General features: G+C 45.4%; 1 protein-coding gene across 2 annotated transcripts in view; it reads left to right on the forward strand.

Moving 5' to 3' along the window:
* The first annotated feature begins 339 nt into the window (after nt 1-339).
* YWHAG (tyrosine 3-monooxygenase/tryptophan 5-monooxygenase activation protein gamma) overlaps nt 340-20,582 on the forward strand; it is a 43,267-nt gene continuing 23,024 nt past the window's right edge. Inside the window, exons 1-2 of one of the 2 annotated variants that reach the window (XM_084823004.1) lie at nt 2,458-5,694; nt 9,073-9,140. In XM_084823004.1, the coding sequence (XP_084679130.1) occupies nt 5,679-5,694; nt 9,073-9,140 (84 nt within the window). In that variant the 5' untranslated portion in view covers nt 2,458-5,678. Of the gene's footprint in view, nt 956-2,457; nt 5,695-9,072; nt 9,141-20,582 lie in introns of those variants that run through there. The other variant, XM_084823003.1, reaches the window with a different exon arrangement.

Raw genomic sequence — 20,582 nt, forward strand, 5'->3', positions numbered from 1 at the left:
TATTATAATATATATATAATATAAATATTGTGTGTGTATATATATATATATATGAAATATATATATTTTCAGTCATATTTTATATGCGGAGTGAAAAAGCAGCATGCACGCGTTGCTTTCTGGGAAATGGAGTCTCTCTTCTCGGAACGCCTTTCCCTCATACCGCGCCTCATTCCCCAGGGAGCAAACTACACCTCCCATGGTGCTTTTGTTGGGGAGGGGGAGGAGGGAGTGGCTGTTGTGGCGCGCGCGCGCGCTCTCGCTCTCTCTCTCATACGCACACATTTCGAAGGCAGAAGGGGCGTGGCTTCAATACGGACTTGGGAGGGAGGAGGGAGGAGCCGTCGCGGTGCGGGAGGGTCCCTCGAGAGGCAGATAGGCACGCATGCGCGCAAGCGCCACCGCTACTACCCGCCGCCGTCGCCGTCGTTTGCTGCTGCACGAGCAGTAGCGGCGCGAGCGCGAGGGGGGAAAGAGGCGAAGTCGTCTCGCGCTCGGGGGAGAGACAGCACCGTTGAACCAAAGAGCCGCCCGCCCGCACCGCCTGCCTGCCTGCCTGCCTGCCTCGCGCGCGCGCCCAGGCGCCAACCAACCAACCGCCTGCCTGCCTGCCTGCCTGATCGGCGCGCGCCTCTCCTCCTTTTTGTTTTTGCGGTTCTCTTCTCTTCAACGCGGCTCTTCTTCCAGCCTCGGTCGGGAGCAGGGGGGGGGGGAAAAAAAAACAAACGCAAACAAACCCCGACACAAATCTTTATTTATTAATTTATTAATTCATTTACTGAAAAGACAAAACTCCCCCCCCCTCTCCGCGCGCGCACGCACGCACGCACGCCCGCCCGCCCGCCCGCCCCGAAAAAGCTCCGTAAAGATGGTGGACCGCGAGCAGCTGGTGCAGAAAGCCCGGCTGGCCGAGCAAGCCGAGAGATACGACGACATGGCGGCCGCCATGAAGAACGTGAGTCGACGCGCCCCCCCGCCCCCGCCCCTCGCGGCCCCCGGCTTGGGGAGCGGGGGGCGCGCGCGGCCCCCGCTGCCCTTGGTAATGGGGAGGGGGCGGCAATATTCCTCCCTGAGGTGGGCGAGGCGAGGTGATCCTTTCCCCTTCGGCCCCCTCCCCAGTGTATATAGATATATGAGGGAGGGGAGAGCAATATTATCATCTTGGGGGGGCGCAGTGGGCTATTTTTTTTTGAGTGGGGGGCGGGAACCCGCCTGCTCCTCGAATTTGGGTGGGTGGGCGACGGCTGCGGTGCTCTGAGGGGAAGCGGCCTTTCTTTGCAGGGTCGCGGTAATGGGCTTCTTTGCCCCAAAGGATAATTTGCGGGAGGGGGGATTTGAGGAATGCTTCCTTTAAAAAATAAAAATTAAAAAAAGGCGGTGAAATGCTGTTTTGGGGGAGGTAGGAATGGGGTGGGGGGTTAGGCTGGGGGAGGGGATTCATCCAGAGCAGAGGGAATTCAGGGTGCCGGAAAGGGACCTTAATTCCCCCCCCTTCCCCGAAAACGGGTAAAAAGGAGAAAATGGTCCTTTTGAATATGCGCTTTCCCGTCTCCCTCACACACTTACTTGTGAATTTATTTAGATTTATTGCTGTTCTCTCCCCCCCTTCCCCCCCTTATTTATGGATTTATTCAGATTTATTGTTACTCTCCCCCCCCCACTGATTTATGAATTTATTTAGGTTTATTCTCATTCTCTTCCCCCGTTACCTGTATTTATTTAGGGTATTGTTATTTTCTCCCCCCTTTCCCACCTATTTTATGAATTCACTTAGATCTGTTCTCATTCTCCCCCCCCCCCCATTTCCCTTGCCTGTTTATGGATTTATTTAGATTTATTGTTACTCTCCCCCCCCCCACTGATTTATGAATTTATTTAGGTTTATTCTCATTCTCTTCCCCCGTTACCTATATTTATTTAGGGTATTGTTATTTCTCCCCCCTTTCCCACTTATTTTATGAATTCACTTAAATCTGTTCTCATTCTCTCCCCCCCCCCCGTTTCCCTTGCCTGTTTATGGATTTATTCAGATTTATTGTTACTCTTCCCCCCCCCCACTGATTTATGAATTTATTTAGGTTTATTCTCATTCTCTTCCCCCGTTACCTGTATTTATTTAGGGTATTGTTATTTTCTCCCCCCTTTCCCACTTATTTTATGAATTCACTTAGATCTGCTCTCATTCTCTCCCCCCCCCCCCCGTTTCCCTTGCCTGTTTATGGATTTATTTAGATTTATTGTTACTCTTCCCCCCCCCCGATTTATGAATTTATTTAGGTTTATTCTCATTCTCTTCCCCCGTTACCTGTATTTATTTAGGGTATTGTTATTTTCTCCCCCCTTTCCCACTTATTTTATGAATTCACTTAGATCTGTTCTCATTCTCTCCCCCCCCCCCACGTTTCCCTTGCCTGTTTATGGATTTATTTAGATTTATTGTTACTCTCCCCCCCCCCCACTGATTTATGAATTTATTTAGGTTTATTCTCATTCTCTTCCCCCGTTACCTGTATTTATTTAGGGTATTGTTATTTTCTCCCCCCTTTCCCACTTATTTTATGAATTCACTTAGATCTGTTCTCATTCTCTCCCCCCCTTTCTCCTGCCTGTTTATGGATTTATTTAGATTTATTGTTATTCACCCCCTCCCCCTTGTCCCCAATTAGTTATGCGTTAATTTAGATTTACAGCTCATCCTGCCCCCAGTGGCACAGTGACTGGAGAAAAAGGCCTTTTCTCATGATGAATCATCTTTTGGGGAGGGGAATGCATGCTGGGGGGTGGGGGAATTGGCCTTCATGGGAGGGAGATCTGGTTGCGTGTCTCCCTCTCTTTTTTACAATACCATAAAGTATTGATCCCCCCCCCCCGCTTCCCACCACTCTTTTCCATCCCTGTTGCCCTATCCCAAAAAGGCTTTGGGGAGCAAGGTGGTTTCTTATGTCTACCATCCCCACCCCAAATGCATGTCTCCTGGGGAGGGGAATGGAAGAAATGGCTTCAAGGAGCCAAGACCTGTTCTCTCTTTCTTCTCCTCCCTGCTCTGCCACGCCTAGAGTGGGGGGGAAAGAGAGAGATCCTTTCTTTGCAGCACGTGCCCCTCCCTGGGGCAGATATCATTTTTAAACCCCATCCACACCCTCACAGCTCATGTATACACCCCCCCCACACACACACCCTATTGTTCTCTGCTGTCTGCATATTAATATTTTGGCAGAAATGTCATCTTTCAGTGATGCCTGAAATAATAATGTAGTTGGTGAGGGTGGGGGGAATGGACCTTTGAGGATGAGAATACTATTTCTGATCCACATCTGGAGTGAATGCCCCTCCCTTGTTAAGGGTGCTGGGAAGGGAACTTGCTTTTCTCTCCCCTCCCCCCAAGCCTCCTCTGAGGCTGAAATTTCCCCATATTCACAGAATCCATTGCTATCCTAGAGGAAGTGCCCCCCCCCCCCTTTGAGGGCAAACATACCTTTCTACACATGCTGAAGAAATATCCCCGCACACACACTTTTTTTAAAAAAGGCATCTTTTGCCTTTTAATCATATAATAGTTTGCTTGGTGCTCCAAATGTCTCATTTCTGCTTTTACAACTACAGTAGCCAGGCTTGAAATACTTGAGTACCATTTTGGTCTCTTCAGGTTGCCTTATTCATATATTTGATCTGTTCTGTTCTCCCCTTTTTCCCTATAATGTCTTTGGGAGTTACAGGCACCATATGTGCTAAAGCTCCTGCTTTATTTCATACCCTTATCGGGTGGCTTCATAATGGGCATAATCCTCTTCCCTCTCCTTCTCTTTTTCTTGTCCTTGGATGGGGTGAAGGTGCTATTCTGCTTTATCATTGGGCCTAGTTAAAATGGTTTCTTTGCTGCTTTGAGAAAGGTGGGGGATGGCGCGGTGCATTTATGTATGGGTACTTTCTTGGTCACCTTTACTAGTGCCCCTCCCTCCGTGTCACCATATTGTAGAAATCTTAGGAATTCTGTAAGGTCTTCAGTGTGGATACTCAGTCCATTTCCCCCCCCTTTCTCCCCCCCCCCCTGGTGCTAGGGCGCTGCCACTCCCTGCCAGCCTTTCCCATTAATTCAGCTAGTGTGCCCACCTCCTACCCCCCCCAGAGGCACCCCCACCCACAATCGTTACCATCCTCTCCCTTAATCTGCCTCATGACAGGACAGAGCTTCCTTCCGTGCAAAGATCATGCTTTAAACAAGCAAAAGCATAATAATGATCTGCACATCTTCCACCCCCTCAATTTCCCATCTAACGCTCTTTTGGGGGATAAGGGTATTACAAGGAGAAATCTCAATGGACTATAACATATGTAGGTTAACCAGTATGTAAATATTTTCTTTGGGCTATTTCTCCACTATTATGCATCCTTCTCCCAGGGTTCTGATGAGAGAAACAGCTGCATTTAGGAGGACAAGTTGTTCCCTTCTCCAGTTAAATCTTAATCTTTATCTAGGTTAGCTTTTTAAAAATGTTTATTTGGAGATTTGCTCAGTCTTAAGCCAAGATGTGTTAATATTTTTTACACTTTAAAATAATAGCTGATCATAGAGCATAATTCTTAAATGTTATAAATCACTTTATTATTTTTTTTAAAAGTCATCTGTTTTGACAACCCAATAAGTAAAAAGGAAATCTTTGATCTGATCTTGCAAACAAAGCAATCGTGGGAGGCAGTATCAAGTCATTCCAGAAGATTCTGCATTTGTCATATTGCAGAGAGGCTAGACTGGGTGGAGAGAGGGAGGGAGGGGTTGCTTTTAAAGGGAGAACAGTTCTTTATATTTGCCTTGTTAGTCAGGTCTGAGCCTTTAAAAGAAGCTGGCGTGGCCTCCCTCTGATGAACAGTGAATACTGATCCGGAATTGTCGCAGTCTGCCTGAGATGCTGCTCTTTATCTTATTGCACCATTTTGTTGTAACCTTGTGTTTGTCAAGCAGATGATGATACCAAAGCTTGGTTAGGAGCAGAGGAAGATGCAGCTGGCAATATAAATGGAATGGAGGGTGGTGAGGATCAGCAGAGTGGCATGGTGGTACTGTGTTAATATTTGACAGCCCGTCTCTGCAGTATGATTTGATGCCAGTCATTGCTTACAGAGTAATCTCACTGAGAACAGCTGCTTGCAGATACTAGACCCTGTATATTACGATAGACGCATTCCATTTGATGGCTTCTTGAAGGCTGATTTCTCTGGCAGCCTTCTAGATTCCTGTTGCCTTCCGGCTTTTTTTTTTTTTTTCTTGTCCCTTAGCAAGAATTGGGCTTCTTAGGAAAGTGTTTATGGGGTCTGTGTGTGTAAGAGAAGGGGAAACATTAATTAAAACAACAGCCTTGGATTTTACAGCATCTCCAGTTCATCTGTTAGCATCTGGCTCTTCGGAAGTCTTTACTCACTTCCTCCTCCTATGGCTAATACAAACATTTGGGTTGTTATACTTGGAAGTGAAATTACAAACCCATCTAATAGATCAGACATAGTTATGCTTGACATTTTGTTCCATCTCCTCTAGTTCATATCCCACACCATTTTCCTCCACCCCAAATCCAGCTGTGTGGGAGACTTGCGAACTTGCACTCATTTCCGTAGCAACAGAATGATGTCACGCGTAACAATAGAACCTGCAGTGCACCCAGGTGGTAGCAGAGAGCGTACAAATGGCGTTTGTCCAAGGTAATGCAGAAATGTAAGTGTGGTGGTTGAATTTAGGATTGGCAACTGGTCCCAGAGAACGGCCGGATGCTGGATCCTCCTCAGTTTGTCCTTTCACAACTAATACATTTAATTTCATGATTGTATGTCTGTAGTTAAGCCTTCACTACAAAAGGGAATAGTTATTAATGTTGGATACCTTACAACATTTACTGAGTATTAGTGCCCCATCACTACAGTTAAAATGCACCCACATCCTAATCTAGTTATACAGGGCCCCTGACAGACTGCAGTTTTGTGGTTAGTTTCTTAGTTGACTTGTTTAGTATGGGATTTATCGAAGACTGACACTGCACAAAATGGTGGTGGAGGCATGCTGTGTCCTTTAAATACAGTTACCTGAGCATAAGCAGAGCCTGTCTAGTCCAGCATCCTAATTTTCACAGTGGCCAGCCAGATATCTATGGGAAGCTCACAAGCGGGACATGAGGGCAATAGCACTCTCCTGCAATTGTTCCCCAGCAATTGTTATAATTCAGAGGCATGCTTCTTCTGACCAGGAGGTAGTATATAGCCATCATGGCTAGTAGCCATTGATATCCTTATCCAGCAGTGACAAATTCATAGAGGAACATTAATTTGCTGATCATTATAGATGTAAAGTGCTGATAGGAAGGCTCAGAAGCATGGCTGCTCTTCAGGCCCTCGCTACATGTGCTGGCTGGCCAAATACTGAAGGCAGCACACTACTATTAACTGTCTTGCTAAACTGCCAAGACCATTGCATGCGCTGTCCTGCATCTTCTGCATCCACATAATCTGAAGGTCTACATAATGTCATTGGCAGCCTTTTCTTAAAACTGGCAGCTGGCTTACTTGCTAGTCTAAACATTTAAGAAATACATCTTAAGGCAGGCTCCCCAACCAGGTAGCCTCAAGATGTGTTAGACTATAACTCCTATGATTACCAGCATGGCCATAGGAGTTGTAGACCGACACGTTTGGAGGGCACCAGGTTGGAGAAGGGTGTTAAGGCAGATCAAGCTGAATACAGTTTAGGAACCTGGACTGATGACAAGGTACTGGTATAAAGTCAACAACAGGGGGTGGTCCACTTTGCATCGTTCCAGATGGAGAAAGGAGTCCGATTTGCTTTGGGTACACAGGGTGGCACCTATTCTACATTTGGCATTAAAGGATGGTTTATGCAAGAGCTTTTAAAATGAGAAGGCTTTCCGTTAAGTTTTAGTCCAGCCCCTGGTGCTGAGGCAGGATGTGCTGAATGCATTTCTGAAATGGATGCTTCAGCATGCTACTTCTAGATCAACTTCATGTTATCATACAGCTGCCTACTGCAGGATATATAGATCAATACCCATTAGTTGTAATGGAGATGGAGTCTCTGGAGATGAAGTCCTTGCCAATTCCTAATTTATAAGAGCTGTATGATGCCTAGATGACTATCTCTCCCTAACAGCCTTGGGCATCTGGCATTTTATCTGCTCCATCTTGGTAATTATTTGGAATTCATTCAGATTTCAGTTGAAGAGCCGTGATAAATTAAGGCCTTTGGGCCTTTATTTTTAGCATCAGTTCATCTGTAATTGGTAAAGCCAGTCACTTGCTAGCTTTGCAGGTTTTCTGTAGTTCTGGCCATTTTATCTTACGTGTTTTCCCTTCTTGAAATTAAATGTTTGTGTCCTTTAGAACCATTGAGGTTAAAATTTACTAGGCTTCCCTGAACTCAATAACTGTGCTGTATCTTGATTCAGCCTCTTACATTCAGAGTTACCAAATCTTAATTACCAGGCATGTCTTTTAAAGGCATTGTGCTGCTCTCCCCCCCCCCCCCCTTTTTGGTGGAAAACTACTTACAAGGGATGCTGTGTTTCTTTCCTTTGGAATGAGAAGTACTATGAAACCTTTTTTGAATGTTTCTCTGTAACCAAGTGTCCAAAAGGTAATAATAGCATTAGGGCAAAGTGTGATGTTACAAGTGACCTTTAATGCACCATACACTGACGGTGTTATAGCTATACAAAGATAGACCAGATATCTGCCCTTTGCAACTCCCAGCCTTGGTTAGGTCAAGAAGTAATACATGGTGGTAAGTGACCAGCCCTAGCTATGTGGACAGTGTTTAATTCCTGTCAGAATAGTAATCTCTGTCAAGTTGTGATAGTTTTTGAGTTGAGTTGATAAGGAAAATGAAGTATCTGTAGTGAAAATCAGATGTTAAAGAGTGACCTGCAACTGGAGTGCATGGAGGACAGTCTAGGGCAGTGTGCGGTCCTCTTCCTTTATCCCCCATCTGCCACCAAACACATTTGCCGGTGTGAACAGAACTGGCTAGCTAGTTACATGAAAGGATCAAATAGTGGTGGTCCAGATCTGAACCACAGATTGTCTACCACTGGGTTGATGCATCTGGTAACCTGAGGAAAAGGTGGTGTTAGGCCAAGATGAGCATCTGGTGGCAAAGTCAGCTTGACTTGACATGACTCCTAAAAGGGAAACGGATTAATTATTGAACCATCTTTCTCAAAGCTCAGCAATGGAAGGTAAATGAAAGGTTTTGAGGAATGAAGTAAACTAGTAGTGGTATGTTGTAGTGATTCCTTCCAGTCACTTGTTAGTGTTGCATGTTTAAACATTGCTTGTCCTTAGTATGGTAGGGGAGTTCTGCCATGGTGTTTAAAGAACTTGGCATTCAGATATTAGAATGGTTCAGAAATACATTCTTGTATATAATATATAATTACTGTATATGCAGTTGATGCAATTGATGCTAAATAATGCTTTAAACCAGCCTTCCCCAACCTGGTATCCTCCAGGTTGTACTTCAACTCCCAGCAGTCCCAGCCACGAATGGCTGGGGGTTGTAGTCCATAACATCTCAAGGGCACCAGGTTGGGGGAAGGCTGCATTAAGCAGTCATAGAAGGCTCTCTTTAACTAGTGTCCTAAAAGTAAAAAGTGTTCCAGTTTCTATAAGGTGGCTTTTTAATTTATTTAATTTATTAAATTTCATAATCGCTCATCTGGCCGGTCACCTGGCCACTCTGGGCGATGTACAATAATACAACAGTTTAAAACAATAAAGCTTATGGATTATTTAACGAACCCTATACGTGTCTACTTGGAGTTAAGCCCCATTGAATTCAGTGACTGCCAGCCAAAAATGTATAATGGGGGTGAGCAACTTGGAATGCCAGGACTCCCATCATCCCTCATCATTGCCTATGCTGAATAGGGCTGGGAGTTGTGGCCCTCCAAATTTTTAGCCTACAAGTTGCTTACCCCTAGTGTATAGGATTGCAGCTTTAGTGACGTCTTCTTGATTACTTGCTTTTTGAAAGATAAATAGCATACATACTCAGTGGGTTTTTTTTTCTTACAGTAGGAGCCAGTGTTCCAATAAGTTATGCTCTACAAGTTTTGCTGAAATCCTTCATTTGTCCTGAACAGGTATCTTCGGTGCTTTTGCTGTTCATGTGGTGTACTGTAGGTCGTATGATCTTGTTTAACCTACTGGCAGCACTTGGCATGGAGAATCTTGTAGTGAATGATGAACAAGATGATCTCCAGCTTCTCTCAAGCTATGCAACTCTAGTTATATAGCTTGAAAGATCTATAGGCTTTTGAAGCTATACTGTAGGGTAGCTATATAGTGTTGCAATACTGCAGTTCTAAGGTAAGAGGTTCAGCCTTGTAGACAACATCCTGTTTGGACTAGGGAAATAGCAGACTACTGAAATGGAAAGCGTTGATCAGCCGCTGCTTACAAAGAATGGGATCTGCTTGAGAAGCTGGTCTGTCAGTATAGGAAGGCTTTTAGCTTTTAAACTTCTGTATTCTCACCCTGTCTGTGTATGTTACTTTCTGGTGACATTTATCCTGCTTGTGCTTCTGTCTTGTTCTACTCTCATCTGACAAATCTTTAAATCAAGAGAGAAGTTCCTTCGTCTCGCCAAGGATGTTGCCAGTCCTTGTTTCAACTCCCAAGCGCAGCTTAGTGAGAATAGGTGCAGGTGTATTTCTATTGCATTTATATTCAAGGCAGTGTATGAAATGCTTCTGCAAACTAGTGAATGAGCTGGTTGCTTAATATTTCAGAAATGCCTAGTTGTATTGGGCATGTGCAAGGTAACTCATGAGCTCCGTGAAAGAGTTGGGAAAGAGAGGTGCCAATTGTACAAGTCTTAAACCTTGTGATGTGCTGCTTGCAAACCTGTATAGTTTGGTTTTTTAATCGGAAGAATATCCAAGTTTGATTCTAGAGCAGCCTTCCCCAGCCTGGTGTTTTGGGCTTCAGTTCCCATCAGCCCCTGTCAGCAGGGCCAGTGGAGAGGAATGCTGGGAGTTGAAGTCCAAAACACCTGCTGGGCATCAGGTTGGGGAAGGCTGTATTAGAACTGTCTCAAACATCACTGTTTGCACTTACGTAGGGGATGTGTTGACACAAGTGGCCTGTTGCTACAAGGCAGACTTCTCCATGCCCAGATGAGAATTCCTAGGAATCCTTGAAAATGTGTTGATGCAACAGAGTAGAGTGCCTGCTGAATAAAACTTGTGTTTGTCAAAAATTGAATGCATCTTACCGAACAACCAGTTTTCTGAAAAAGTTCAGTGATAATCAAATTGTAGATCCATCTGATTCTGTGCTGATGCATATGTAACCATGTCATGGAGTAAGGTGAAAGCTGCTGTCCAAGAAGAGCCCTGCTGGATCAGACCAAGGGTCCATCTAGTCCAGCATTCTATTCAAACAGTGGCCAACCAGCTGTTGACCAGGAACCCACATGCAGGACATGAGCATAACAGCACCCTTCCACCCATGTTCCCCAGCAGCTGTTGCAGATAGGCTCACTGCCTCTGGTTCTGGAGGTAGCACATAGCCATCAGGACTAGTAGCCATTGACAGCCTTTTCCTCCAGGAATTTGTGTAACCCACTTTTAAAGCCATCCAAGTTGATGGCCATCACTACATCCTGTGGCACCAAATTCCATAGTTTGACTCTGTGCTGTGTGTAGAGGTCTGTCCCACCAATCACCTTCATGTGATGACCCCGGGTTCTAGGATTTTGAGAGAGGGAGAAAAACGTCTCCCTATCTACATTCTCCACACCATGCATACTTTTGTACACCTCTATCGTGTCTCCCCTGACCCTTTGTTTTTCCAACTGACCTGTATTCTGGCAGTGAGGTCACGCCTTAAAGTGTAGCCATGACCACTGGGGTAAAGACAGACTCTTTGAACATCTGACTCTGAGGCAGCTGCAGGGGAGCTGAGGGTCAGAGGTAGTTCAACCTGGCAAAAGGGCAAAGAATATAACTAGTTTCAATGCTGCCTCACTCACATATGAACGCCTGAAATTTGTGGGGTCATGGAGGCTTGGCTTGGCTTGGACTTAATGATCCAGCTCATAAGTGCTCAAACCAGGCGGCTTGTAGGCAGACATTCGTAGGTTTAAAATATTTTAGGCCACTAAACATGAGGGCGTTTGTGGGCACGGTCCCTCCCCTTCTCCATAGCAACACTACTGCTTAGTTTCAAGATTGAACGGAATATGCTGCTGCATCGTGTTCCCTCTGCCTCTCCCCTGTACCCCATCATCCTCTTTGTTCTTCTGCACTTGGCCTCTTGTGTGTCTTGTTGTTGTTCAGTCGTTCAGTCGTGTCTGACTTTTCGTGACCCCATGGACCATAGCACGCCAGGCCTTTCTGTCCTGCGCTCTCTCCCGGAGTGTGCTCAAGTTCATATTCATTGCATCGGTGATGCTATCTAGCCATCTCATCCTCTGCTGTCCCCTTCTCCTTTTGCCTTCAGTCTTTCCCAGCATCAGGGTCTTTTCCAGAGAGTTTTCTCTTCGCATTAGGTGGCCAAAATATTTGAGCTTCAGCTTCAGTATCTGTCCTTCCAATGAGCACTCAGGGTTGATTTCCTTTAGTATGGACTGATTTGACCTCCTTGCAGTCCAGGGGACTCGTAAGAGTCTTCTGACTGTTTGTTCTAGTAGTCTGCCCTTTTCTCTCTTCCTGTATTGGATGAGTTTTCGGCCCATGTCCATTTTATATTAATGAAAGTAATAAGAATTCTTAATAAGAACAGAATATGGGTAGCAAAACTGATGCCAGTGTAGTCTCCCCCCTCTGTCTGTTATTTCGGATGAGGTTGTGATGCAGATAATTTATGTTTGAAGTGTTATCTTTTTGGCTTCATTCACTTTTGTTTCTACTTCTATTGCTCTAGTTTGAATACTGCTAAAGTACCTCACATGAAGCAGTGTGTATTTGAGGTTTTTCAACAGACTAAGAAAATACAATGGGTGCATCACACCCAAGGCACTGTGGAGATGATCCTGCCTGTTTCCACAGAGATGCCATGTGGTGACCTCATATGGTTTGCCTATTACGTTATTGCAAAATTAACTCTTAATATTTCTTCTGAGGATTTGTATCTACCAGAAACCAAACTAAAGCTATAATCCGAGGCCCTGTTGCATGTCCCATCTTATAACAAGGCCTTTTGCATAACAGCACCCCAGTTGTGAAAGCAACATCATCCCACTGAGCTTTTAGTAGTCAGTGCTGCTCTCTGTTTTTATTACTGTCCAGTTTTAAAGTGTTTTACCTCTTTAAATTTTTAAGTATTTTATTCTTTGTATTCAAGTATACCACCTTGAGCTTTCATTGAGTAGAGGGGCAATTCAAAAATATTCTGAATAAGCAATAAAAAATAAACTGCGAATAACACGTAAACCTTTCCAGACGAGTGCTTCTAAATCTTCCCCACACCAAAAACACAATGAGAACATTGCTGCTGTTCTGGCAGTATTCAAGCACAAGTAGAAGCGAAAACTAATATGTCCTTTGAGCAAGACCACCTCTTGAAGAGCAGACAGACATTGTCTGAGGGAAACAAAAAGACTAGTAAAACACGAGGCACATCCTGTATCTTCTGTCCAAGCTTTAAACCATCTGTACTGTTGCTATAGAGAATGAGAGAGGATGCTTGAATGACTTGCAGGGCTGCTGTAGGCTTGAGGAAATGTTTCGGCATCATTCAGCCGCTTGACAAAATCAAGTGCTTGAGAGATCCACCCCGTAGCAAACTCTGGGTATGTGATCTCCAACTAGGCGGCATAATGGTTGTAGGCTGAATGGTCTAGGCACCCCACCCCATCCTGGACTTGTGTGATGGAAGGCAAACGACCAGGAGGCATCACTTCCAAGAAAGACTTAGGGATTTTAGAGCAGAACAAGTACACCTTTCAGGCTTAAAACTCCACATCCATCTCGCAAAGGTAGAAGCCCCATGATGTTGAAAAATCATGAGTCAACTCTGCACGATTAGTGCTTATTTTGAGGTTGCCAAGAGCAAATAGTCTGTGTGAATAGTAGGATTGTGGTTGAGAGAGCTACCACATGTACATGGAGGTTCTCTTTCCATAATTGCCTGAATGACTGAATAATAATACAAATGAGATGATGCAAAACTAAACTGTGCCAGCTACTTAAAAATATACTTACTAAAATCATAGGCGCTTCAAATGATTACAGTCTGTACTGTAAAATGCTGTGGTTGTGTGGTGATTGCTGGAGTGTCACAGAGGGGTTGGGCAGGCAGGAGAATCTGGTTGCCTTTAATGGAGCTGTTTAGATCCTGCTGAGGGTGAGAGCAGGCATGAGGGAGCCCCAGTTAGTGTGGTTACAGGGCGAGGGAGATATGGCATTGGGAGAGGGCTAGCCAGGTTAGGGGACCATTGCTCAGGCAGTTAATGGCTGTGCCATGTTGCCCCCCCCCCCCGTAGGTTTGTTGGTTTCCCTGTCCTCCTACCCTCAGGTCCCTGGATGCTGCTTTTAAATGCCAGTTCAGTTCAAAATAAGACTTCCCTTATCCCTGATTTAATAGTGGATGAGGCAGCAGATCTGGCATGCATAATGGAGTCCTGGGTGGGTGACCGAGCAGGGAGGAGTTAGTCTCTCCCAGCTCTGCCCACCAGGGTACTTGGTTCAGCTTCAGGGTATGCATGGGGGGTGGGGGGGTTGCTCTGGTCTGTAGGAATTCGATCTCCCTCTGCAGGCTCCCTGTCCACCTGACTACTGGTCTAGAGTGTTTACACCTTGTATTGGGTCATCTGGGCAGATTGGGGATCATGTTGGTGTAGCGCCCATGCTGCTGCTCAAAAGACTCTTACCTCTGCTTGTTACACCTTGTGAAGGGTTGGCAGCCAGAGGGCACGTACTGAAGGGGGGAGGCCTGAGAAATGCTGTACATAGGCCATTAAATAACAACTTGAGATGTGCCCCAAAGCAAATGGACGGCTGATGCAAATAAGTGTTTGTATGTTCTAAATAAGTGTTTGTATGTTCATGGCACAAAGCTGTTGAAGCTCACACCAGCTTCTGAACCCTCTTCAAGGGTAGACAAATTTAAAACGTACTACAGTGGCCAAGCCTTGGCTGCTGGCCAGGAGAGTGAAAGCATGGTATGACACTGGTAGACTGGGCCCACCCATCTTAATTTCCTAAGGCACAGGAGAGAATGATTGGGGTGGTTCCCCGCAGGCCCACTGACTTGCCAGCAATTAACAATATGAACTGCTAGAGTGCTTGCAAATCTGTCTTTAAATATTTTCCGGTTTTAAGCCCTTCATAGCCTGTTAAAGAAACTTAAGAGAAACTTGAGGAAATCAGAACTATCCTTTCTCCAGCGATGAAGATACACATTTTACAAGTAGTATTCTAAAAATGGGTGTGGTGTAACTGCATGGTGAGGTTGAGACAGTTATATTTTTCACCTCAGAGTCCAAAGGATATCATAATACTCCAATATTAAGTCACATACTACCAACTTCAAAGCATTCTTCTTGCTGTTAATGCATCTGGAAAATTAGATCTCTAACCATTTAGCTAGACCCAAATTAAAGCTTTCGGTGAGGTCATGTAGAACTCTGGGGCCCATTGGATAGATCAGATGTTATTAAATGCCATGGCATGGTTTCCTAAAGCAGTGAAGCAAGGTCTAAGTTTGGATAACTGACTAACTTCATAATGAAGTCTAGGGGGAGGGGAGATTTACTACAGGTTCTCTCTCTCTCTCTCTCTCTCTCTCTGTGTGTGTGTGTGTGTGTGTGTGTGTGTGTGTCATTTGAAGCTTGAGAAAAGGATTTCTGTTCAGGACTGCAGTAAATTCCCTTTCCCCTCTTTTCCCCCCTTTTCTGTGCAATTTGTAAAAGAGGAACTTCATTATTCCCTGGCACTAAATATGTCCGGAATCATTTTTCATACTTTCTGAATGAGTAAAATGGAGGTAATCATCACTTCTGTATTCAGGCAAGCCTTTCCTTGGTTTCCAAATATTTTTGTGTCTTTAATGCTTTACCCTGGGATGGGGGAACCTTTTTCTTGTGAAGAGCCAGTACCCCATGTGAGAAGTCAATTTGGGGGTTGGTGGCCTGCATTCGCGAGTGGGCAGAGCCACCCTTTTCTTTCTACTTCCCTCTGCCCTGCCAGCCAGTGTCAGTCTCAGTGTTTCTCCGCCGAACGGGGCCTTCAACAGCCTGACTAGCATTTGTTTGGCTGTCTGTCGGAAGTCCCATTCAGCAGAGAAACAAGGAGCACACTGCTGTGCCCCCCCTGCAACCCATGGACATTGCCCACCCCGATCTACCTTATCTAAGAACTGTTCAGTGATAGATTCGTGATCCACTAGTATGCATTTGTGGTATAGCGGATAGGTTGGGGGGACCTGGATTCAATTCCCTGTTTGGCCACAGCAGCTTGGCCATGTAAGCTGAAAGATCTTGCATGATTCAGCATCTTAATAGGTCAAGCAGTTAGTCTGATATATACCTTACTACTATGTATAAGTTCCGACCAGACATCTCTGAGGATTCAGGAGGAGGGAGGTAAAGGCAATGAGCGATATGGTAATGGAACCCATTGCCTAGGGAGGTGGTGGGCTCTCCCACACTGGAGGCATTCAAGACGAGGCTGGACAGCCATCTGTCAGGGATGCTATGACTTGGACTCCTGCACTGAGTAGGGGGTTGGACTCGAGGGTCTTATAGGCCCCTTCCAACCCTACTCTTCCATGATTCTAGATCTTTGCACCCCTTACTGTCATTGCTTGAGCAACTTTGACATTTCTTGTATTCATCATCCCCTTAACCAAAACCGCAGTGCTGAAGATGTGAGAGCCTTGCTGTGATGTACCTCCTGAACTTAGAGATAGCCGTGAAGGGAAGGGCCACAGCTCAGTCGGTGCTTGGCTTGAAGGAAGTTTCAACTCTAGCATTTCCAGTTAAAATTTCAACAAGGTGAAGAGACGCTTCTGCCTTGAGACTCCAGTGCAATTAGCCCAGTACTGTCTATCCTGACTGAGAAGTGGACAGTGGTCTGCCTCGGTAGGGTGACTAATGTGAGAAAACAATCCTAGGTTTTTGGTCTTTGAAATAAAGTAAACTGCTTCTCTTCATGATACCTGCACTGGGAACAGGCTTTCATTAAGCAGTTGAGACTAGCAGTTATGCTGTTGTAAGATAATGTATCACTAATTAGCGTAGGTGTTGTCATTTCACTTCATAGGAATAGGACACAATTGCTTTAACTCAGGGGTGCAAAACTTCAAGCCGGGAGCCCCAATCTGGTTCTTCTTGGGTTCCCTAGATGGCCCTGCCTCCTTCACCTGGTCGTGTCTCCTTTTCCCCAACCACCAATGGTCTGGAGGCTTCCCAGATTTTGTTCATTTCCCCCCCCATTCTAAAAGTTTGAAATCCCTCTCCTAAGGCCAAGTTAGTAAGTGCTTTAAGCTAAAGTATGCTGGTATTTTAGCCCCATCTCTTTCTCTTTGGCCCACTGCTTTAGCCTTTGGTGTTGCCCACCACTGGAATGCAGCCCCCAAGAGTTTTTCCAAAATTGAATCTGGCCCTCAGGAGAGGTTCTGCACCCTTGTTTGGTTAGGACCTCTGCCATTCAGGGAGAGAAGCGTTAAAATTATTCATACTGTCTGATAGAATCAGTTGGCATGCTCCTGTCTGACTCATTCCTGGGTGTCTGTTTGTAAGTATTTCAGATGTTAATTTTTTCAGTCACTAGTGAATCCATGCTCCCACAAACAAAGATAGTAACAGTGCCAGAGGCCCACAATGTTTCTAGGAAGGGTGAACGTTGAGGTGATGGGGGAACTCCTGAAACAGCCCCGACTTCCTCCTAAACTTGGATTGTGAGGATGTGCTTCTGTCAGTATATATGTTTCGCCCAAGGCAAGAGACTAGGTTACAGCCAGTCTTTATGTTTTCAGAAACCAGGTCAGCCATTGCAGTAACCTGATACCCGCAGCACCTAGCAGTGATGAATTCATTCCATCTACAATCATCTTGAGACTAGGGCTGAAAGCTAGACCTTGTGGCCACAGCATCCAGCCTAACTTTTGCACTTTCCCTTTTTCCTCCATCCCCCTGCTTTTTGTACCACCTAGCCTGTTGAGTTCTGCAGAATTTGAGTTCTTCCACATACTGATATTTTGGTTGGTCCTAATAAAGATTTTGCTCAACTGAGGCAATGTGCCAGTGTGGTGTAGTGGTTTGACTGCTCGACTGGGACTTAGGAGACCCGAGTTCTAGTCACCACTCAGCCATGAAGTTCGCTGGGTGACTTTGGGCCAGTCATGAACACTCAGCCTAACCTACCTCACAGAGTTGTTGTGAGAATGAAATGGAGAGGAGGTGGACCATGTAAGCTTCCTTGGGTTCCTTGCAAGAGAAAAAAAGACAGGCTATAAATAATAAATGCAATAAACGAAGAAAAACTGTAGATTTTGGTGTTTTTTTTTTCTCTGTCATAGACCAATATGGCTATTTATGCACTTTAAAACCTTTTCTAGTCAATGAGTTCTGTCGTAGGAACTCTGGTTAGAATAATGAAAGCAAAATGGCTATGGGAAATGCTCATTTAATGTTCACCTGTTTTGAATGGCTTACCTGTTCATAGCAACTAATGCTAAGAAAGAGCCTCCTTGATTCTATACACCAGTGATGTTCACTACTTTTCAAGCAGGAGTCACTTTGGTTCCTGGCACCACCAACGAGGCCATGGGTGCGCCCCTCTGTCCAGTCAAGCACAACGCTAGGCATGAGACTCAGCTCAGAGTCTTTTCTGGCCTCTCTTCCCTGTTGCTTCCACATCATCCAAGCAAGGCCTCATTGGTCAATCACGGAGTCACCAGGCAGGCAATTCTGATAGACTCAGGCCTTGGATTGGGATGGATTGTGTCACTGACAGAGTGCTCTGCTCTACTCAGTGTGACAAAATCTCCCAGCGCAGGTCCCCCCTCTCTTGCACCCACACAATTTCCCACCACCACCTGCATTGTCTACCGCTGCAGTTAGCCAATCGCATTGTTCTTTGCCTCTTGGGCTCCTCCCCCACCATACCACACGTAATTGCCTGATTGAAGCTGCATTATCCTTTTCTCCTCCTCCTCACGCCTTACAGCTGATTAGCCCCAAAGCCACCTCCAGTAGCCCAGATCATAGGAGCTGCCCCATCACCAAGGCAGACAAGATAAAGTTAGAGAGGCCCTACTGAAAGTGAGTAGATGCTGAGAGTGAGGCGGGGAGCTCTACCTGAGGTGACGTGAAGCCTCCAGTGGTCCTCTGGCTTTGCATTGAAGACCGCTGGTGTAGACTAATGCAGCATAGACTGTAGCAGCAGGTTGTTGCCTACCGTGCCAACACTTGGGTGACTCGAAGCAAAGCCTCACAAGGCAGAATGTTGTAAAGATGTTGCATCCAGTTGAAGCAGGCATGTTTGCCTTGATTTTGGGCATCTGGGGAAGAGGGCATTTTTTTTTTGTTCTTGTTTTAAGCAACTAGCTGGCTAGATAAGTGGTATATAAGGAATGAGCCTACCTACTGGTATTGATGTGCCGCTAAGAAACTAAATTTCTATACCCCCAAAAACCATATTGTGAAACTTTCATGTAAGCAGAGAGCATCAAAATAAAGCAACTGATTTTTGCTGTAAGAAACATATTCTTATTTATGTTAAAATGTATATTGTACCTTCATAGGCAAAATGGCCATTCAGATAAAACAACATGGAAAAATAATATGAAGTATAACCAAACAGTAAACGAATTATAATAAAAAACGAGAGGAAAAGTAACTTAAAGTGCTTAAGTTAATAGTTTTCAATGTCCACTTCAGTATGTACAATGAGGGTTCCAGCCTAACCTCTCCAGGGAGAATATCCATAATCTAAGTACCACAATGGAAAAAGCCTTTTCCCTTGTCCCCACTAGCTGGATTTCTTTCAGAAGCTGAGCAAAGTTCTTGAGCTCCTGGCTCATAGGAGAGATGCTCCCCTTCAGAGATATTGCTGCCCCTTTGGTGTCCAGCGGCCTCCAGATGTGGGAAGTGGGTGTAGCACAGCTGAGAGCAATCTGAGCTATCCTCTGCCACCCTCCCACAAATTTCCAGAACGGTCCTAGAACATTCTGGAAAGCAGCAGGTCCTGGCCTTGTGCTGGAATTGCTCAAGCTCCAGAATTCTGCCCATTCTTACTTAATCTTGATTGTAGCATAGTGAGAACATTCTGAAACTATTAGGTAAGCTCTGTTCTGCTGGAATTGAAGCAGTGCCCCACACATGCTGGCTTAGTTACTCAAGGCAGGACTACAAAATCCAGCTTAGGGAAACACTAAAGGGAAACAGGGATGGACTCGGTGGATATTGGTTGGTGGGTGTCACGTAAGAGTGTTGGCACTGAGGTCTGTGAGAATGGAAACAATGCTGAAAAGTGGAAGATTCCCTCAAACCCATGAATGGAAACATATGAGTTCTGTATCAAGGAAGATTCAATCTTGGAATTGTTAGACACGTGAATTAACCATGCCAATGATTTTAAATCTGGTTAGTAATCCAAACCATCTTTACCTTGTGATGGCACTTTCTTTCAAGTGGCGCAGGCAGTTGCGCTTGAACAGGTCCTTTCTATGACATGGCTGCCTTTTTGGATGCCCATATGGAGACTTCTTTCTGTATATTTTGGGCCATTTCCCTTGCCTCTATCATGCACACAGTAGAGAAGGGGCAGGGAACCTGCAGACCTCTAGATGTTGATAACCTGCTTCGCCCATCGTACTTCACTATTGTCCAGGGGCTGATGGGAATTGGAGTATAACAGCATCTAGAGGGCCACTGGTTCCCAGCCCTGCTGCAGAATCTGAAGACTCCCTCGGAGAGCTGGGAGTAGTTCACAGCAGCCTTGCAATTGAGCTTACAAAAGTGGTTAGCCCACCTGCCTTACTACCTCTGTGGCCTAGAAGGGACCCGCCTTTGTAAATCCCCCCTGCGTAGTAGTAGGAACTTGTATCTTGTTTTTCCTCCAAGACACTTGCTCAAGGTGGTGCGCATTGTGAGGATAAAGTCAGGGACACAACAACCATGTGAGGTAGACTGAGTGGAGAGAGTGGCCCATGGTCACCCAGAGAGTTTGATGGCTGAGCAGGGATTTGAACCCAAGTCTCCTTGATTTGTGTCTGACACTGCCCACTGCACCACACTGGCTCACAGGCAGTGGGGGGTTTAATGAGTGGGTGCATGGCTCATTCTGAGAGGGTCTCCATTTGTGCTCCTTGGTTGTAGGAGATTTCAACCCCCCCATATTCCACCTATCTGTGGAATATCCCTGCATAAAAGCAGCAGAAAATGGCTTTTGCCAGACATTAGCAGAGTTCATGTACCATCCCTTTTCCTGGAAGCATGCTAAATCCCACTCCTTTCCTGAAAGGTCTGCAGCCTGTTTGACGAATGGGGTTAGGCCAGCCTTCCCCAGCCTGGTTTCCTTCTGTTAATGTTGGACTACCATTCCCACAATCTCCAGGTAGCAGACTGTTGGCCA

Source organism: Heloderma suspectum, chromosome 16 (genome assembly GCF_057233095.1).
Source record: "Heloderma suspectum isolate Gila_16-S chromosome 16, 16-S_ref, whole genome shotgun sequence".
Classification (NCBI taxonomy): domain Eukaryota; kingdom Metazoa; phylum Chordata; class Lepidosauria; order Squamata; family Helodermatidae; genus Heloderma; species Heloderma suspectum.